Source organism: Watersipora subatra, chromosome 8, assembly GCF_963576615.1.
Source record: "Watersipora subatra chromosome 8, tzWatSuba1.1, whole genome shotgun sequence".
Classification (NCBI taxonomy): domain Eukaryota; kingdom Metazoa; phylum Bryozoa; class Gymnolaemata; order Cheilostomatida; family Watersiporidae; genus Watersipora; species Watersipora subatra.
Window position 1 is genome coordinate 55,113,857 of NC_088715.1, and position 20,026 is coordinate 55,133,882.

Consider the following 20,026-nt stretch of genomic DNA (forward strand, 5'->3'; position numbering starts at 1 on the left):
CACTTTGTTTTGTTTATGTACATACTATATAGCTGCACTCATTATGAATATTTTCTTTGCAGTTTTACGGTCAACGGAATAAACGTATACACACACATTCCAGGCATCAGTTATACTCATTTGAAAATCTATACAAGACGTAACAGTAAAACTCTACCTCTGAAACTCTGTGGAGAGCTGGACAATTAACAACATTGTGCACATGGACGGCATATCCAGACCAGTCACCCAAACACTATCTGACGCTGAATAGCCTTGCCTATTGACGTTACGGCAACCCAAGCATATGCTAAAACTCCACTCAGCTAGCCAGGAGAATGCAATTCCTTTCGAGTAGCTAACTCAAGCACACAGAACATATACTATACCCAAATCAAGTAAACTAGCTCAGTTTACAACAATGGAAAAACTCTTTATAGACAGTATTTCAAACTGGAGTATGGTGAATCTTAAAGCTGATCTTCAGCAAAACAGATTAAACTCTACGGGCGAGAAGGCAACTTTAGTGAAGAGGCTCCAGAGCTTTTACGCTCAAAAATTTGCTTCCTCACCTCGATCACATTCATCTCATTACCACATTGGACAGAAGGAAAGCTATCTTACAAGGAACCAAGCTGCCCAGGCATTACCTTCTCACCATATAATGACAAGTCGGCATGAAGCCACAAACTTTGACAATCAACAGACCGGCAACTTAGTCAGCAAACCTGTGCCCTTTCAGGTAGACCTTTCGCAGGCTAGTCTACCGTTGAGCACAACAGGAAACATGGCCTCAATGTCTCCAAGATCCAGTCAGCCAGCTACCCCATTGCCGGAGTTCATCCACTCTCATGCATCCCTAATGTCTCCGACCATTTGTCAGTCACAAGCAGCTTTGTCCCTGGCAAACAATCAGCCTAGTGTAACTCCAATGTTCTACGGAGCAGTCCAGCCGTATTCAACGTCAATGCCTCTTCATTGTCATCAGTTGCAGAAAACTGGAAGAAACGGAGTGTTGAGTCAGCCTCAAGTAGATACAATGACTCAAAGGGCCAGTCAGTCTCACCTTTACTTGCCGCATGCAAGTTCTCCTGCAAGAAATAAGAAACAGGCATCTTCACCACTGTGCGAGCAAAGGTCTGTTAACCAAACGGAAGGCAGCCAAATGGGTTCAGACCAGCAAGCAATGTCAGGTGTAGGAGCTTGTGATTCATCATTGGGAACACCAGGACACACCCATATTCCAGCGTATAACCGGTACAACACGCAGACTAACCAACCTGATACTTACCCATCTTATGCAAGTAGCAACGCCAATTCCTTACAGCCTAACATACACCACACTGGCTCATCCATTGCTGCTTCCAGCTTACCTATCACACAGGCTTTAACAGCGTCATCTGAATCTGACGAGTTGAACTCTTTAGATCGTCAGCTAAAGATTCTCCGTATGAAGGAAGAAATCCGTACAGTACAACATCGACTAAGTATACCTCCTGAGCAGCTTCGCTTAGTTGATCTCCAACAAATGAGTATGCAAGCCGATTCTAACGTCAATAGTGTCCTGTCGCTAATCAAAAGGTCTGTAGATATAAACAGTTTACCTCCAGCAAAGCCAACCATTTTCTCTGGAAACCCCCTTGAGTACCCTCAGTGGAAATCGGCCTTTGACTTGCTAATTGAAGAAAAGGACCTTTCCCCAGCGCAGAAGCTCTCCTATCTGCAAACCTATGTCAGCGGTAAGGTACTGAAATGTGTACAGGGATACATCATGTTCAATACTGCTGAAGCATATGCAGAGGCCAGGAAGACACTTGACGAACGATATGGCGATCCCTTTGAAATTGCTGATGCTTTCAGGGACCGACTGGACTCTTGGCCAAAAATCAGCGCCACAAATCCCGACAACCTTAGAGAATATGCTGATTTTCTCAAGCAATCGAAGCTAGCCATGTCAAAGATTGATGAATTAGAACGTCTCAATGATCCACGAGAACTAAAAAACTTTGCGAGTTGTCTCCCCAACCACCTAGTCAATAGATGGAGCCGTGAAGCTGGACTTCGCAAAATTGAAGAAAAGTGAAACCCAGTCTTTTCTGAATACGCAGACTTCGTCATGAAAGAGGCTGTCCTTGCCTGTGATAAGACTACCTCATTTGATGCTCTAACAGCCAGGAAAAGCAACTCAAGATCTCAGGCTACCAAACCAGAGAAATCGCATAACTTCCTTGCTCATGCCACAGATGTGGATGAGGTAAGTCTCACTAACATTCATGAGGAAAGTCCTGCGTTGTATTGCCTTTTCTGTGATCTTCATGGTTCACATAACACTACGGTTTGCAGGAAGCTGTCTAAGCTCTCAAATGATGAACAACAAACCTTCTTCAGCAGAGAAAGACTTTGCTTCAAATGTTTGAAACCAGGGCACCTCATGGCTGACTGCCTTGAAATAGTCATCTGCCAACAAAGGGCCTGTGATAAAAGGCACCCAACCTGTACACATAAATACAGAAAGTCAAAGCCAGCAAGCACCAATGACAAGCCCAAACCTAAACCGCCATCTGCCCGGGTCAACGCCACTCAATGCGAATCAAATACAGTAGATGCAGAAATACGTGGCGCCGAATTAAATGATATTGGCAGCATACCACAGAAAAGGACCATCTCACTCACTACTATGATTGTTCCTGTATACTTGTCTTCAGCTGAGGATCCAAACAAGGAAATACTTACATACGCGCTCTTGGACACAATGGCAAACACCTCAATCATCCTTGATGACATTTGTGACACTCTGGGTACCCATAAAACAAGGAAACAGCTAAAGATATCTACAGTCACCACACGAAGACAAGTCCAATGGTGCAATGAAATTTTAAACTTGCGAGTCCGAGCATTTAATTCTTGCAAATCTGATGCCATCACTATACCAAAAGCATACTCGCAAAGCTCAATCCCAGCAGATAGACGCCATATTCCTACACCACAAACAGCAGGTCAATGGGAACACCTCAAGCACCTTAAGAGGCACCTAGCGCCGCTGCAAGATTGTGAAATAGGACTCATAATAGGCTACAACTGCTCAGCCGCATCTCTCCCCCTCACAACCATTTGGAACAAATCTAACCTCGCGCTACCCTATGCAGTCAAGACCCAGCTGGGCTGGTCAATCATTGGCGGCCAACTTGCCTCTGATTCTAGCTATTATATTCACCGAATCGAAACATCAGAGCTCACCAAGGAAGAGGTAATAGCTTGCTTGGAGGATGATCTTTCTGTGATCCATGGTACCCCTCGTATGTCTCAGCACGATCTCCTGTTCTTAAAAAAGATGCAAACCTCCATCAAGCAGGTAGACAGCCTTTACACCATGCCACTCCCATTCAAAACGGCGCCAACACTACCAAACAACCGCGATTATGCCCTAAGGAGATTCAAAGGACTGGACTTACGGCTCAACAGCAATCCTGCATTAAAGAGCAAGTACTTTGAGTTCATCCAGGATATTATCTCAAAAGGGGAAGCCGAGCCAGTTCAAGATTTGAAGGAGGCTGGATGGTACATTCCTCATCACGGTGTCACTCATCCGCTAAAACCCGGCAAACTCAGAGTGGTATTTGACTGTAGTGCAACATTCCGCGGCCATTCCTTGAACCAACTGCTTCTACAAGGTCCTGACCTCAACAACAGTCTGACAGGTCTGCTGTGTCGGTTTCGGAAAGACAAAGTTGCAGTCACATGTGACATTAAAAGGATGTTTCATCAGTTTCGAGTGGACCAACCAGACAGAAAATACCTTCGTTTCCTTTGGTATAAACCTAACTCTGCAGATATCATGGACTATCAGATGAATGTTCATCCCTTTGGTGCTGTGTCATCTCCAAGTTGTGCAATTTTTGGCTTGAAGAAGCTGGCAGAGGATAACAAAAGGGATTTTCCACAAGCCGCAAAATTTGTGCAGAAAAATTTCTACGTTGATGACGGCTTGGTCAGCGTTCTCACAGCTGAGGATGCAGTCAGTCTCATGTCAGAGACCAAGGAAATGATGGCACGGGGAAACCTGGTTCTCCACAAGTTTCTGTCAAATAATGAGGCAGTATCTAACAGTCTGGGATATGAAAACCCGACAAACAAGGTAATCACGCCAGATTTGAGTACGGAGAGAGCCCTTGGACTATGTTGGGATATCACACAAGATGTGTTTAAATTTTTAAAGGTTGACATCAAGTCTTGCACCAGACGTGGTATACTCTCCACTATCGCTTCGGTATTCGATCCACTGGGATTTCTCACTCCATTCACCTTGAAAGGAAAGTTACTACTTCAATCCCTTTGCCACGACAAAGTTGGGTGGGATGAACCATTGACTTCCAATCAAATGACTGATTGGATCAGCTGGAAGGAAAGTGCCAACGACCTCATTTCTTTCAAGGTCCCACGATGCTACCTAACTCCAGAATTTACCAATAGCTACAGAGCAGAACTTCACACATTCAGCGATGCTTCCACCGTAGCATACGGTGTCTGTAGTTACCTACGTCTTTTAGACAACACCACCTACAAGGTCGCGGTGTCCCTCATAATGGGTAAATCAAGAGTAGCACCCAAAAAAGCTGTAACCATACCACGTCTGGAGCTGCAGGCAGCCACACTAGCAGTCAAGGTAGCAGACTTCATCAAAACAGAGCTCGACTACCAAAATCTCACACGCTATTTCTGGACTGACTCCAAAACCGTTCTCGGTTACATCAACAATGAGGCAAAACGATTTCACGTCTTTGTGTGCAACCGGGTCGAGAGGATCAGAGACTCGACCGATCCCACCGACTGGAGGTATGTTTGCACAGAAGAAAACCCTGCGGATTTGGCATCACGCGGAGAAGAAATTCAAAATATTCCAAGTTCTTGGTTAAATGGACCAAGTTTTCTCAACCAGCCAGACTTCAGACCAACCCCGCAATCCACAATATACACACTAAATAATGAGGATCCCGAGATCAGGAAAGTTTTCATCCATACTACAACCACAAGAATATTGGAGAATAGACTAGTTGACAATCTCGAAAAATGGAGTTCCTGGATCAAAATTACCAAAATTGTCAGCAATATTGTCATATTCATCACTGCCTGTCAAAAAACCAAGCTAACGGATAGTTCCCCACAAAGCAAACTAATTTTTAATATGATAGTCAAGCTGGTACAACAGCACTATTTCGCAAACGAGCTGCTGCTCCTCAAAGGCAAAGCCAGGCTTCCAAAATCAACGACATTGTCCAGTCTAGACCCATTTTTAGACAAGTGTGGAGTCATTAGAGTAGGTGGTCGCCTGAGAGACTCTCTTTCATGTTATGAAGTCCGGCATCCTGCCATTCTGCCAGGAAAATCTCAGGTCACAAAAGCCTTCGCCTATTTCAAACATGTAGAAGCTGCTCATCAAGGACGTGCCACTACAGCAAATGCTCTTCGCGCAGCAGGAGTATACCTAGTGGGTGGAGGAACAAAAATGCTTGCCACCATGATTCGCCACTGCGCCAAGTGCACTAAACTACGAGGAAATCCAGTTGGTCAGAAAATGTCCAACTTACCACAATGTCGAACAGAACCAGAAGCACCATTTACGCACACAGGGGTCGACGTGTTTGGTCCATTCAAAGTTAAGGATTATCGTAAAGAATGCAAGCGATATGGCCTGTTGTTTACATGTATGGCAAGCAGAGCAGTGCACCTCGAAGTGTTAGAAGACATGACCACTGACTGCTATATCAACTCATTACGCAGCTTTTTGGCAATACGTGGCCCTGTTTCAGTCCTATACTCAGACAATGGAACTAACTTCGTTGGAGCCAGCAACGAGTTTGGAAAAACGGTAAAAGAACTATCTGAACCTCGCATCAAGGAGTACTTGAGCACTAAGCAGTGCTCTTTCAGCTTCAGTACTCCAACCGCAAGCCACATGGGAGGAACATGGGAGCGTATGATTCGCACTGTCAGGAATGTTCTTAGAGGTTTGCTCATAGAATCCAACACTAATCGAATTGATACGTCCAGTCTTCGTACACTGCTATACGAGTGCATGTATATAGTAAATTCAAGACCTCTTACTACCACTACACTCCACTCCGATCAAAATTTTGAACCAATTCCACTGACTCCCAACAACTTGTTGACGATGAAAAATAAAAATCTCCTACCACCACCAGGCTCCTTTACTTCACCAGACCTTTACAGCCGCAAGCGATGGAGACGCGTGCAATATCTGACTGAGCAATTCTGGTCTAGGTGGAAATTGGAGTATCTTCAGAGTTTACAGAAAAGGCAAAAGTGGAAAAATGCCAAGATCAACCTCAAGCCTGGAGATGTGGTAATAGTTATGGATGACGAGTTACCTCGATGCAACTGGCAACTAGGGAGAGTAACGGAAGTGCAGACCAACAGTGATGGCTATGTGAGGCATGCGACCTTGCAAACGGCCAAAAATAAACTAAAGAGACCAGTTCACAAGCTAATACTTCTACATACAACTCCAGATATTTAGAAAACTAAAGGGTTTTCGGAGGGGGTGTAATGGAAGTCACCAGGAATTGTTCCTTTGAGATGTGCAGGCTTTCCGTAATCCGCTAATAAGCTTGCTGGGCATAAGTACATTGCTGTCCGTTAAGCTACTCATCGTTTACAAGACAAGCTAAGGATTAACTTTTGCCTGCCATATAAAAGCATGCCTTGCCACAGTTGTGATCAGGACAAAGCGAGAACTTCAGCACAGAAACACTCGTCCTCACTCACACTACACTGTTAGTGACAATATATTTGCTCGTCTGTATGGACAGATGATTAGAGGTAAAGGGACTAAATTTGGTTGTTCATACATTCACTTTGTTTTGTTTATGTACATACTATATAGCTGCACTCATTATGAATATTTTCTTTGCAGTTTTACGGTCAACGGAATAAACGTATACACACACATTCCAGGCATCAGTTATACTCATTTGAAAATCTATACAAGACGTAACACCGAGCCATGCCGAGCCATGCCGAGCCATGCCGAGCCATGCCGAGCCATGCCGAGCTACACCGAGCCATGCCCAGCCATGCCAAGCCACGCCAAGCTACGCCAAGCCACGCCACGCCACGCCAAGCCACGCCATGCTATGCCTCACCAAACCACGTCAAGCCATGCCTAGCCATGCCTAGCCATGCCTAGCCATGCCTAGCCATGCCTAGCCATGCCTAGCCATGCCTAGCCATGCCTAGCCATGCCTAGCCATGCCTAGCCATGCCTAGCCATGCCTAGCCATGCCTAGCCATGCCTAGCCATGCCTAGCCATGCCTAGCCATGCCTAGCCATGCCTAGCCATGCCTAGCCATGCCTAGCCATGCCTAGCCATGCCTAGCCATGCCTAGCCATGCCTAGCCATGCCTAGCCATGCCTAGCCATGCCTAGCCATGCCTAGCCATGCCTAGCCATGCCTAGCCATGCCTAGCCATGCCTAGCCATGCCTAGCCATGCCTAGCCATGCCTAGCCATGCCTAGCCATGCCTAGCCATGCCTAGCCATGCCTAGCCATGCCTAGCCATGCCTAGCCATGCCTAGCCATGCCTAGCCATGCCTAGCCATGCCTAGCCATGCCTAGCCATGCCTAGCCATGCCTAGCCATGCCTAGCCATGCCTAGCCATGCCTAGCCATGCCTAGCCATGCCTAGCCATGCCTAGCCATGCCTAGCCATGCCTAGCCATGCCTAGCCATGCCTAGCCATGCCTAGCCATGCCTAGCCATGCCTAGCCATGCCTAGCCATGCCTAGCCATGCCTAGCCATGCCTAGCCATGCCTAGCCATGCCTAGCCATGCCTAGCCATGCCTAGCCATGCCTAGCCATGCCTAGCCATGCCTAGCCATGCCTAGCCATGCCTAGCCATGCCTAGCTATGCCTAGCCATGCCTAGCTATGCCTAGCCATGCCTAGCCATGCCTAGCCATGCCTAGCCATGCCTAGCCATGCCTAGCCAAGCCAAGCCATGCCATGCCAAGCCAAGCCAAGCCAAGCCAAGCCATGCCATGCCATGCCATGCCATGCCAAGCCAAGCCAAGCCATGCCAAGCATGGCAATCATGCCAAACCATGCCAAGCCATGCCAAACCATACCATGCAAAGCCATTCCAAGCCATGCCTAGCCATGCCAAGCCATTCCACGCCAAGCCATGCCAAGCCACGCCAAGCCACACCAAACCACGCCACGTCACGCCAAGCCACGCCATGCCACGCCACGCCATGCCATGCCATGCCACGCCAAGCCAAGCCACACCAAGCCATGCCAAGCCATGCCAAGCTATGCCAAGCTATGCCAGGCTATGCCAAGCCATGCCAGGCCATGTCAAGCCATGCCATACTATGCCAAGCCATGCCATACCAAGCCACGCCACACCACACCATGCCACGCCAAGCCATGCCACGCCACGCTGTGCTATGCCTTACCAAACCACGCCAAGCCATGCCATGCCTAGCCACGCCACGCCAAGCCACGCCAAGCCACGCCATGACAAGCCATGCCAAGCCATACCAAGCCATATGAGGCCAGCTTAATTCAGCCCTATGCAAGGAGTCGAAGCCTCATAACTATAAAAAGGACTGGTATGCAAGATAAAAGATTCATTATTGTTTCATGTCGTAAACTGTAACCATATAAAATTAGGAAAAATATGTGTATTCATGCTCGCTGCCCTGAGTGTTGTTTTTTGTGAAGTCAGTAAAGGCTGCGCACATAATCTTGACAAGACTTTGTTAATAGAAATAAATTTAAGTTTCAGCTAAGGTTCATAGATTACCAACTTCATTGAATTTTTTAAAAGACTATTTGATTTTCGGTTGTTTTTTGCAAGACTTTTACCGAGCCAAAGGGGTAAGCAACCCATAATGTGGTTTCTGTTTGCTATAAGACTGATGTTAAAATGTATATAACAACAATAACAGTTAACAGCAGGTCTATTTTTTATTGAACGAAGGTCTAAAGAGCTATAGAAGCTAAAGTAAAGTTTTTAAAACAAATAAAGAAGCCTATAGCTATGTTAATCTTCTCTTTTCGTTTGCTACTTTTCCAATGCTGTTGCAACTTGCAAAAAATACTTTTTGGTAGCGTAATTTTTAGGTCTAGTAGAATACACTAAACATGATTTTTTTCCGAGCATTTTTTAGAAAATGCAAATATTTTTGCCTGTCAAGTTGTGAACAATCTAGTTTACAAAACAACACAGTGCTACTTTTAATACTTTTTAATTAATTAACTTTGCCTGGCTATTAATATTTCTTACCTGGGCAGGTTTGTACACACGCAATCGAGTGGAGAACCAGACTGGGTTTTTCAACATGACTAATGGTGTCATTCATAACATCGTATATATATTTTCTAGTGTCACATTGATCAATACACTTGTTCAATTTACCCTGTTCTATTTTGATGAATTCAGATTTGCAGACGATATGCTGCAAATAAAAACATTTTAAAGTATAACCACAATATAATAATTTATGAAACATATGTGTTTTCATTCAGACCGCTTTATTCAACGAAAAAAACTAAGCAGTAGTAAAGGATAACGCAAAGACTTTGATATATATATAAGATCACATTTGCCTAAATTTTAGGCAAATTTTATCTGATGAGTAGAGTCCTACAAAACTAAATAGTAATAAAATGTTGCCAATGTTTTAGTTCTATAGTTTAATAGGGAAGAGCGGGGTTGGTTGAGACAATTTTTACTTTTAGGCTTATGGGGGCTAGTATAATTCTACCAAAAGCCATTGTTCTTGACCACCTAAAAGGGTAGGGAGTAGGCTACAAATGCAAAAGTAAACACTACACTTCTAACTCAATCCTTTAGTGTAATTATTAGAAATTTTCATGATGAAGTGCATCGTTCCAACCTGCCCCGCATATGGGGCAAGTTGAAACAAGATATGTGGTTGATTGAAACAGACATTCTTCTCCAGATTAATGCTTTTCATGACACATGACTTGTATTTAAATTGATTATCAATAGTAATTTAATGACATAACTGATAATCTGAAAGCATCAGCTTCAATCAATGTTACAGTTTTTAGATAAAATTTTTCATTGTTTGATTTCTGCAAGATCTGCAAGGAACTTGAGTCAAAGTGCCGACCTAGCTAGACCTCCGACAATGATTGGATCTGGCAGTACCCTTGTGACATTCTGTCTACTGACAACATCAACATCATCTTCATTTTGAGCTAAGAAGCCTTCTCTACTCCGCTTAAAATACCGTTCAGTGATATTTTCTGTACCGGCATCTATGTTCGCCATTCTGCCAACGAAGAAGCATGCGCGCTTGTAGAGGTGTATCGTACAGCTACATAAACATTCAGTTGCAAATCCTTGATGTCATCTACATGTACTATTTCCTCACCTGCACTTTCATCATCTGTACTTTCTAAAGAAACAGGAGAATAGTCATCGCTGCTGTGAGATTCTGTTATAGCATCAAAATTTCATTTCTTCTTCAGAGTTACCATTTTTTCTGTGCAAACGTCTGGTTAACCTCCAAGTGCTTTTTTACAAGGGTATCAGTCAGCACTAAACTTTTGCTTTTCTTTCAGCCATTTTTGTTTTTTCTTGCTACAGCTTTAGGGTAAGGACGTAGTTCTGATAGTGCAGTATATCTCATCGAGGCCTTCACTTCTGATGTCAAATGAACTAGATCATCTGAATTGGAAGATGTCAAAGTACTAGCTTGAGCTCCCATATTCGGATCGGCCTGCAGTGCTTTGGGGCAGAATTTTCGGCAAATTTAGGTGATGTGCAAGCAGTTGTCTGTGGTACTAAAGGATTTGAAAGCAGTACTGTATTGCCCTATTAGGAGACTCCGGAACCATCCGAAGCACTTTTCTTCTGTTAAAATCTCGGCAATTGCGAAATCTGCATAGTGTACACGGTGGAAGGCATTACGTGACCCTAAAATTCTCTGGCCCATATTCCCTGAGGCAGCTGAGTTGCCCCAACTTTCTAGTGATCTTTGGCGGCTAATTAGTAAGAATTTCAGTCTAAGCTCATTCACTTGGAATTTCCAACAACTAATTACCTAGCGCTCTAGCGCAACGTTGTCCTCTAGCGCAACGTTGCGCTCTAGCGCTACTAGCGATGACGTAGAGAGGCTCACTAATTTAGTATTGGTTTTGCCTGCCACCAATGCAGTGGGCGAGAGATACTTTTCTGCATTGAAGCAAATCCAAACATCGATGAGGAACACCATAGGGCAGGCTGTCTAAATGATCTTCTAATATTACACATATATAAAGATGTTGATTTAGATACAGAATCAGTTGTGAAAGATTTCTGCCATGGACACATTGACGGAAGAAGAGCTTTTTAAAAGACAAGTGTCAAGCTATAACAAACCATCTTTTATGTACACGTGTACATTTACATGTATGTTTGTGTTTGCAGGCCAAGTTTGTTGCTCATTGTATTCCTAGGTGGCATTATTTAAACATAGTAAGTTTTAAGCAGGCCAAGTAATATATTTGTTGTCTTTCCCTGGTGCATGTAATATATTATTTAAACTTATTTTTGTAACTGAAACAAGTGCTCTAAATTTCGTCTTTAAAAGACAAGTGTCAAGCTATAACAATCAATATTTTATGTACACATGCACATGTATGTATATTTATGAACATAAATGTAAATATACATATATGGTTACAACTCAAAACCATGTAAATCTGTAGCTATTTTTCTTTGCAAGACTTGAAATGACTCATCTTGGCAGGACCTAGATATCCACCTTAAATAATACAAGATACGCTTTAAAATGCTTTCATTTTGCTCCTAATTCTCGAAATTCGCTCGGGGAGGGCCCCCTGAACCCCCCTTCTCTGGGAGGGCGCTTCAGCTCCGCTCCCAGACCCTCCCCGCACGACGGAGTCAAGCCTCTGGCAACTACTAATTGACAATCTCCTGACCACTTTTTCTTTGGACAATACAGCCCTGTTTGAAAGATTAGGGCAAACTTAGCAGCTTGCTTCACGGATTGTTTCTCATCATTAACCAGCATCTTTAGCAGCTTGTATATTATCTTGTTGGGCACTCCTATTAGTTTATTTTATACTTCTTTATGTTTTCCTATTTCAACCACAACTGCCACGAACAACTTTCATTGTTTGATCAAACCATAGATATAGTAAACCCTAGATTGGCGAATAGCTATCATTACAATGGAGCAAAAGTGAGGCATATAATTGGCTGTTGTTTTCACGACGTTACGTCGTAGTGATGTGCATCACAGCATCAAAGCCTTCAATTGAGCAATAAGTTTAGTAGTGAAAGCACGCTTGGCATGCTAGTTTTTGAGTCATAAACGTAACAATAAGACCAAATTTTTAGTGAAATGTTATCAGAAGAGACCACAACACCCCAGGTATATCCTAAATTGCCCATAACAAGACAGAACTTCAACTCAAAACAAGTTCTCAACAATATCATAAGTTATCTATGCCGATTAAAAACACCAAGCTGAAAGCTGCTAGTAGAAAATAATAGGAAAATCATCATCATTTCGTCATTAGCTTTGAGTCAGCAGCCAACTCTGTACATGGCATTGCTCAACATCTTTTCTGCAACTACCCTTACATCAACTACTTCCTAACCTTTAAGATCAACCAGGATCACATTGAGATTCTGTTTTCCACAATACAATCTAAGGGTGGCTATAACAATAACCCGAATGTGCAGTGCTTCAGATCTGCATTTCGAGCACTGTTCATAAAAGCAGATATCACACCAAGTCCCAATGTTACTTGTATTGATCTGGATGTGAGCAGGGCTGAAAAAACTGGCCAACTCCTGCTACATTCTCTGGCTAGAAAGAAAAAGAAAGACGAGACAAAAGCTGAAGAAGGTGAAGATGAGGAGTTCGGTGATGAGGAATATTTTCTAACTCAAATGTGATGAGTGTATTGTGGTTTTGACCGATGTAAAAGTAGTGGGAAGTAGAAATAGTGATGACATAACCCTAATCTCAGTTAAAAACAGAGGAGGATTGGTGACCAGATTGATAGGCCGAATATGTATTGCTGCAGAAAAATCCCTGTGTTCACACATGGAGAGCTATGGTATCACACAGAGAGCTTTTAAACAAGTAACATCACAGACAATAACATATATGTCTTATTACATAACCTCAATCAAGGTTTTACGTGTACAGTGCATGCCAACAGTCTACTCAAAACTATAGTAAATCGCGATACTAAAATCAGAATACACTATGCCACTTCAAAGCAGAAATCTAGTTCAACCAACCTTAGACAAAAACTATCTCATCTAGTTATTTTCAGTCATGTCTAATGGGTGTTTAATACAGCGGTCCAGCGTAACTGCTTCTAAATCTCATTTGATTCATTAGTTTGTTATTAGTTTAATTTCTATTTGGTCACTCTTTGTATTATCAATGATATGGAAGCTTCTAAATCATTGGTATTGTTCATTACCATGTGTGTAAGATTCTTGCCTTTCTCATCCAAAGTCATTACAGTCATACTTTGACTTACAAGCTTAATGTGTTCAGAAACTGAGCTCGTATGTCAATTTACTCACATGTTGGTGCAATTTATTTATATATAGAACAATTAAATATATATTGATTGGTTTCCATAGTCTAAAAATGCAAATAAAACACTCAAAACAATATATTGTAACAGAAAGAACATGTTGGTTATTGTCCTAACTTACCACATGCTTTCAAAAAGCAACAAATAAAAAATAATACAAGGAAATGTGATTAATTAACATGTAAAAGTAAATACATACAATAGCAGCTAACGCTAGCATTTGCCAGAGAGGGAGAGATAAGTTATCCTTCATTACAACAGTTGACTTTGATAAATTTGGATTTTATCCAAGTCTTAAAAGACAAACTTAAAAGCAAACCTAAAAGCAAACTTTGGTCTTTAACTTTGGTCTTGATCGTAATTAAAATTTCTTCGGCGTTCATAGTTTAAAGTTTCTTGCTGGTTAGCTAATTTTTCTTTTGTTTCGCTTTCACAACCAGCCGGCCGTTTTAAGAGAAACCTATCTAAGGACGTTTGCCTTTGTCGCCCTCTCAACATGTTGCGATCAGGACGAACACAGGTGTCGTCACCAAAGGTTAATGCCCGACCACTAGCCAACTTGTCCGAATGTCTATTTTTATAGTCTTGATAGATAGCACCGGCCTTTTTACGTAGCATCGTTTTAGTTACGCAGTCACCGGCCAATTGTTTGTCTTTTATCTAAAGCCTGAGCAGTCTCTCCATCAGTGGTCGTGAAGATCACTGCGTCATTTAGAAACTATGGTTAGTCCTGTTGCAAACTAAATGCCTTGAATATAATCCTTGTGTTTGATAATTGTGGATGTATTTCTGTCATATTGCTAAGCTAGCTCAATCACGCATACATATTTTGCATATTTTCCAATTATTTTTCGTTTAATATCAATTGTTTTCATTCGCTTTTTCTTTGCATTATCTATCCTTTTACTGGCAAACTTTTGGTCTACCCACGGTACTTTTATTTCACATAATTCAGCACTGAAAATCACGCACAAAAAACATGGTACAAAAGTATAATCTGAGCAGTTGAAAAATACAGAGTGATGCTGTTCTCATAAAACACCTCCGACATACTTAGCAACTGACTCATGTGCTCGTATCTCAAACATGGCTTGTATGTTAGTGCTAAAACTTGCTTAAAACCTGGCTCGTACCTCAAATTTCTTGTACGTTAGAGCACTCGTAAGTTGAAGTATTACTGTATATAAGTTTTACATATTTTCAATAAAATCTGCAGTCTCACATGCACAAACTATGGAAAAATTGAGCAGTTTTTAGTGCTGAGTCAATAGGAGTTAGTAAATCAGCTGATTCGCTTTGCACATCACCATGACGTTGCGTCATGCTAATTATAGGCCTCACTTCTTTTGATTATTCGCATATCTAGGGTTTACTATATCTATGGATCTATGGATCTTGACTTTATTTTATTAGTTTTTTATGGCAACATTGATTGACCAAGTCGACAGACTTGCAGACTGCTGGCAGTGTGAGCTCATTGAATTGAGAAATGAAAGATCCAACTAGGAGTAGCTAGCCATGAAGGACCAGTCCTTATTGTGCAAACCTGTGAAAAGTTGCGCTTATGTGTCAGTGATCACCAGGACTGTACATGGGATTAAGTCATCAGGACGGTATACAGAAAACTTTCCAAACTGCTGTTTTCCAAGTGGCAGCCTGGGAGGTTGATTCAAATTTGACCAAGTCACCTTAAAATCTTACAAAACAGTTAGGGTAAAATTTGAAGGGTACTTGGTTAAGAGCTGATGCAGATGTAGGCTATCAGTAACGAACCATTGTGTACCATATACAGGGTACATTAGGAGACATGAAAGAACAAGTGAAGCTTTGTGTTCACAATATGTGAAAGCTGCAACAGATGTGGCCATCAAACACGCCTAGTGTGAGAAACCCAGACTTCACCCACAACCGGCTAAGATGGGATGTCTTCTGCACATTTTCTGTTTAGGAAACCACTGTACAGCAAACACATGCCTCTGCCCACCCTGGAGTAGATAGAGAGATTATTAAACAGATTTATGTTAAATTAATTCTGCCCACGCTGAGGTGGAAAGAATGGCCAGCTGCTTTTGTTTAACCTGGGTCTGGTGGAACCCAACAGAAAGGGTGAGAAAATCAATCAAGAACTGTGAGAAAGGACAAGGACATTCAAAAGAAGGCAGAGACAGTACACCATCAAGCCATGGCAAAAAGGGGGGTAGAGTTAGGGGGCCTCAGCCAGTGACACCCAAAATGAGTAAGTGGATACTGGTGTTAACTGGCCAATTCACTTAATGGCAGGATGCCTTGGTTCTTACTGATTCTATTGTGCTGATGGTTGCCAGAGCTATAGTTGAGTGAGTCTTCTGCTACATGAAGTTGTTGTAGCAGATTCACACTGTCCGCAAAGCACAGATTTAGAGGCGATCAATGGCATTGATGTGATCCAAACTGATGAGAGTGTTACAAGTATGCAATGCTCAGCCGCAGCAGATGACTATTATGATGTTGCTAGTTTTTGAGATGCTCCTGTCAGTCCAGCTAGATTATTAATCCCTTCTCCCAGAGTTCCATCCTACACACAAATTTAAGGTAGAGCTACTCAAGAGACTAAGGGATGTGCACAGGACACTCCACTAGGTGCAAATATGGGTCTAGAGGGAGGAACAGCAAAAGCAAGCTTTCTATACTTTGGAACACAGGGTTTAGAAGCTTAAAAAATGGTGGAGGAGATAAACCTGAATTACGCATCATTAATATTTTGTCTTGTAAAACCTAATGAGACATGCCTAGAACTGAATCTAAAAATTGTAGATAAATTTAAATGATGTACGTATTGTACCTCTAGACACTGATCTTTAGTGTAAGCACACCCAAAACTGCAATTTTGATTGCAGCATTCATTTACACCAGGACCAAAACATTGGTTGTTTGGGCAAGCAGCATTGCATGAATAGTCAGTTCTGTGACATTGGTTGCGGCTCCAGCAGTATCCATTGCATTTTGTAAGACATTCACCTAGAAATTAAAAACATCTTAACTTTGAACAGTGTTTCATTCATGACTAAAACAGTTTAAAAATAGCAAAACAAATTTTCTCTAGTCTTTCAATTCTCTATTTTTTTTATAAAAAAAATGTTTTGCATGACTTTTTAAAAGAAGCATTATTTGCAAAAAATATTGCTCCTAGAATGTTTGTCAGCTGTTTTCAAAAAGTAATGGCACTGAAAGGTTTCAACATTCTATTGAAATATAAACTCTTGTAAATATTTTGTATGACCGTTGGTGTTGTTGATGGCCAAATAATTTCTGAACTTTATCAACCTATCGCATTTTTAGAAAAATTTACCCAAAATTGCCTTTTTTCTCTATAAGTTTCACAGCACAACATTTGTCTATATGAATAATTTGGTCATTATGCCATGAAAATTACTATCTTCCTACCTTTGCATTCCTCATCATAAACCAACTGTGTAGCCGCTTTTTCCTCCTCTGATCGCTTATCGATACTCTTCCAATTAACTGTACTGATGTAACAACTATCAGAGATGATAAATATTCTTCCTTTGAGTACGCCTGCAATAAACAAATGATAAAACTTTCCAATTCTGATACATGTTACCTCGAGTAATTATGTTTACAACACTTGATTTGATCCACCAGAGTTTTTTTTGCACAGAATTTGCGTTAATTGTTTTGTATTCATTGCATTTTGCAAGAATGAAATTTGTTTGTAATTAGAAACACTTCCAATTGCTTACGATTACCTTGAAGAAATTGTTGAATTGATACGTTTGTATGATAAGCGTTTGTTCAGTAAGTTTTTCATGCATACACAGAAAGTTATCGCTCATATGAAACTAGTACTCTGGCAGTCCAGTAATAAATGAAATATCATTTGGTGAGTTAATAAAATAAAAGAATATGTTGCATGCCTAATAATTTCCAAATCGTGGAGATTACTTTGGAGACTTTGATTATAGTAAAAAATATTTACAAAGCAATTATATCCTTGATGACATTCAGACAATTTCCAGCAAAATGATTTTATTGTGAACCGAAAATAAGTTTATAAAAACGCACTTAGTTATTGTAACCTAAAAAAATTTGCAATTTTCATAAAGATTTTTCCACACTGATTTTGATGTACGACACTACCCATACACCTATTCAATGTAAACAATTGTACTTGACAAGTTTTTGTGCGCGATCATGGGAGCTAATCAAAGTGAAAAGTGTTGTGTTGCTCTTGCCTGAATATATGAGATGTCAGAAAATAAAATTTGAGTGCCTCGTGTGTATATTCCATAGTAAATATGAAAACAAATTTACGTAAATTTTGTAGACAGTAAAGCCAGTGCACTGGTAAAAATATGAAAATATTTTGCCTTTCAGTTCAATATTGCAAAGTTGCAAAGTTGAAAAGTTAGAAATTTTTTGTTGCAAACATAGCATAGTGGGTGAAATTAACAACCAAATACACATGTATAATTAATAAGATTTTTTGTTTGCCCTGATATGGGTTTAGCCGCCTAGATTACAAAAAGGTTACAATTTAATAGTTTGTTAATCTTAACTGAAAAAAAACTAGTTAATTTTTTAGAGAAGGTTTTACATTGTACAGTACTTGACTCATCATAGTTTAGGCATTAACTCTTAATCTAACTTGAGTATCCACTAATGAAAAGAGAAGTTTTGGCTAATTTGGAAGCAGGAAAAGGGCATGAAGTGAATTACTTTAGTCTCAAGCAATCTTATTGATTACTAGCATGATGAAAGTTTGGTGAGCCATGAGAAATTGTCAAGTGTAGTAAGAATGTGCACAATTGTTCTACAGTGCAGCAATATTTTTGCTGATGGCGGATTTGGATGATGGTAATTTGACTGTTATGCGCTTGACTAGGAATCTCTAATAAAAAGTCTGGGTTCGATCCCTGTGCGTTGCAATGTTTTTTTCCTAACACACTCGGCATGGCTCCCAGCAGATAGGAAAACGAAAGGATAACAGGACGTAGCTCTTATTATAGCTTAAATTATGAAATCAAATTTTTTTTGTCAAAACCACAAAAACTTAACAATAGAACATAATTATTTATGTTAACTATGAGACAAGCAAGTTTCCATTTAATCATCGATGAACTATTGATTTAGTTAATCAGCTCTAAACCGACAGCTAAAAAATTTATTCAAAAATAACGGCACTTTATCGCAGCATAATATCGATAGCAATAACAAAGATTTTTTTGCATTGCTACAAAAGAAGCTATTTTTATTGGTGTTCAAATTAATAATGCCCCGAAAAGCTGGTTTTTATTTAACCGAATGGTTTTGTGGAAAACCTGATGACTTCAAACAGTAAGTAGTGTAAAAAAATTCAGACTTTACTTAATGCAACTTGTTCACCTACATGGACCTAGTAGCATAACTGTTTGTCTTACCTCTCAGGTTAAACAGGCCGAGGTGGGAAAGACCTGTCACGTTAATACTTAAACTGTAACCATTTGTAAGAGTTTCTCCTTTGATTATAGACAACTTTGGAAATGGAAGCACTCCATTATCTACCTGACCTGTATTCAAACCATTGATGTTGATGCAATACAATACGTTATAACAGAACAAAAAAAGCTTTAAAGCTTTTGACAGTTTTATTTACTTGAAAATCAATTATAATTTTGTGTTTATTACTGATTAAAGTGCTTGAGGGAGGTTTGCTGTTTTAAAATCCGTTTTTAGTCAATTTTGTTCCTAAAATCCAAGCGACTTTCTTATATTGTCATAGTCAACTGGAAGACATAGAAAATGCTAAATGCTCTTTATATTACAATAAAGTACTGTGATCTATACTAACCCCTTTGCTATTGAGTGCATGCGGAATATCGGCCAATCACATTCTGGTTGCTTTTTGTATCATGATAACTTAATGTGATCTACATTAACCGTTTTTCGTTTGAGCCCATACGGCATATCGGTCAATCACATTCTGGTTGCTTTGTGTATCACGATAAATTACTGTGATCTGTATTAAGCCTTTATCTAATTGCATTCTGATTGATACTTTCTTTCGACTTATTCCATTTTCTTCTGGCTACTCAATACTTTTCACTATGTATTTTGACCTGAACTCTTTTTTCTAGGATATATATATATATATAAATTGTTTCCTCACCCCGGTTAACCCGTATGGGTGGTAGTTTCTGCTCTAACTCGGGTCTCCTACCGGAGACCTGGGAGTTTGAGCACTCGCCTCAAGATCTTAGCTGTTCCCAGTAGCGCACTTTTCTGCAACTCACCTGATTTGATTGCTGTTGGTATTTGGGCCAGCCACATTTTATGCGCCGGTGTTATTGCGCCCAGTGCCCCAATGACTACTGGGATTACAGTTGTTCTTACATCCCAGCATTTTTTAATCTCTTCTCCAAGAGAGAGATATTTCTCTACCTTTTCTTTTT

The 20,026-nt window shown here is 40.9% G+C and overlaps 2 protein-coding genes across 2 annotated transcripts; both read left to right on the forward strand.

The window, feature by feature from the left end:
* Positions 1 to 2,095: 2,095 nt before the first annotated feature.
* LOC137402749 (uncharacterized) lies at positions 2,096 to 6,514 on the forward strand. Its single transcript, XM_068089252.1, has one exon. It carries the CDS (start codon positions 2,096 to 2,098, stop codon positions 6,512 to 6,514), a length of 4,419 nt encoding a protein of 1,472 aa, XP_067945353.1.
* Positions 6,515 to 7,975: 1,461 nt separating this feature from the next.
* Positions 7,976 to 8,560, forward strand: LOC137402750 (uncharacterized). Its single transcript, XM_068089253.1, has one exon. The coding sequence runs from the start codon at positions 7,976 to 7,978 to the stop codon at positions 8,558 to 8,560; it is 585 nt and encodes a 194-aa protein (XP_067945354.1).
* Positions 8,561 to 20,026: the final 11,466 nt, after the last annotated feature.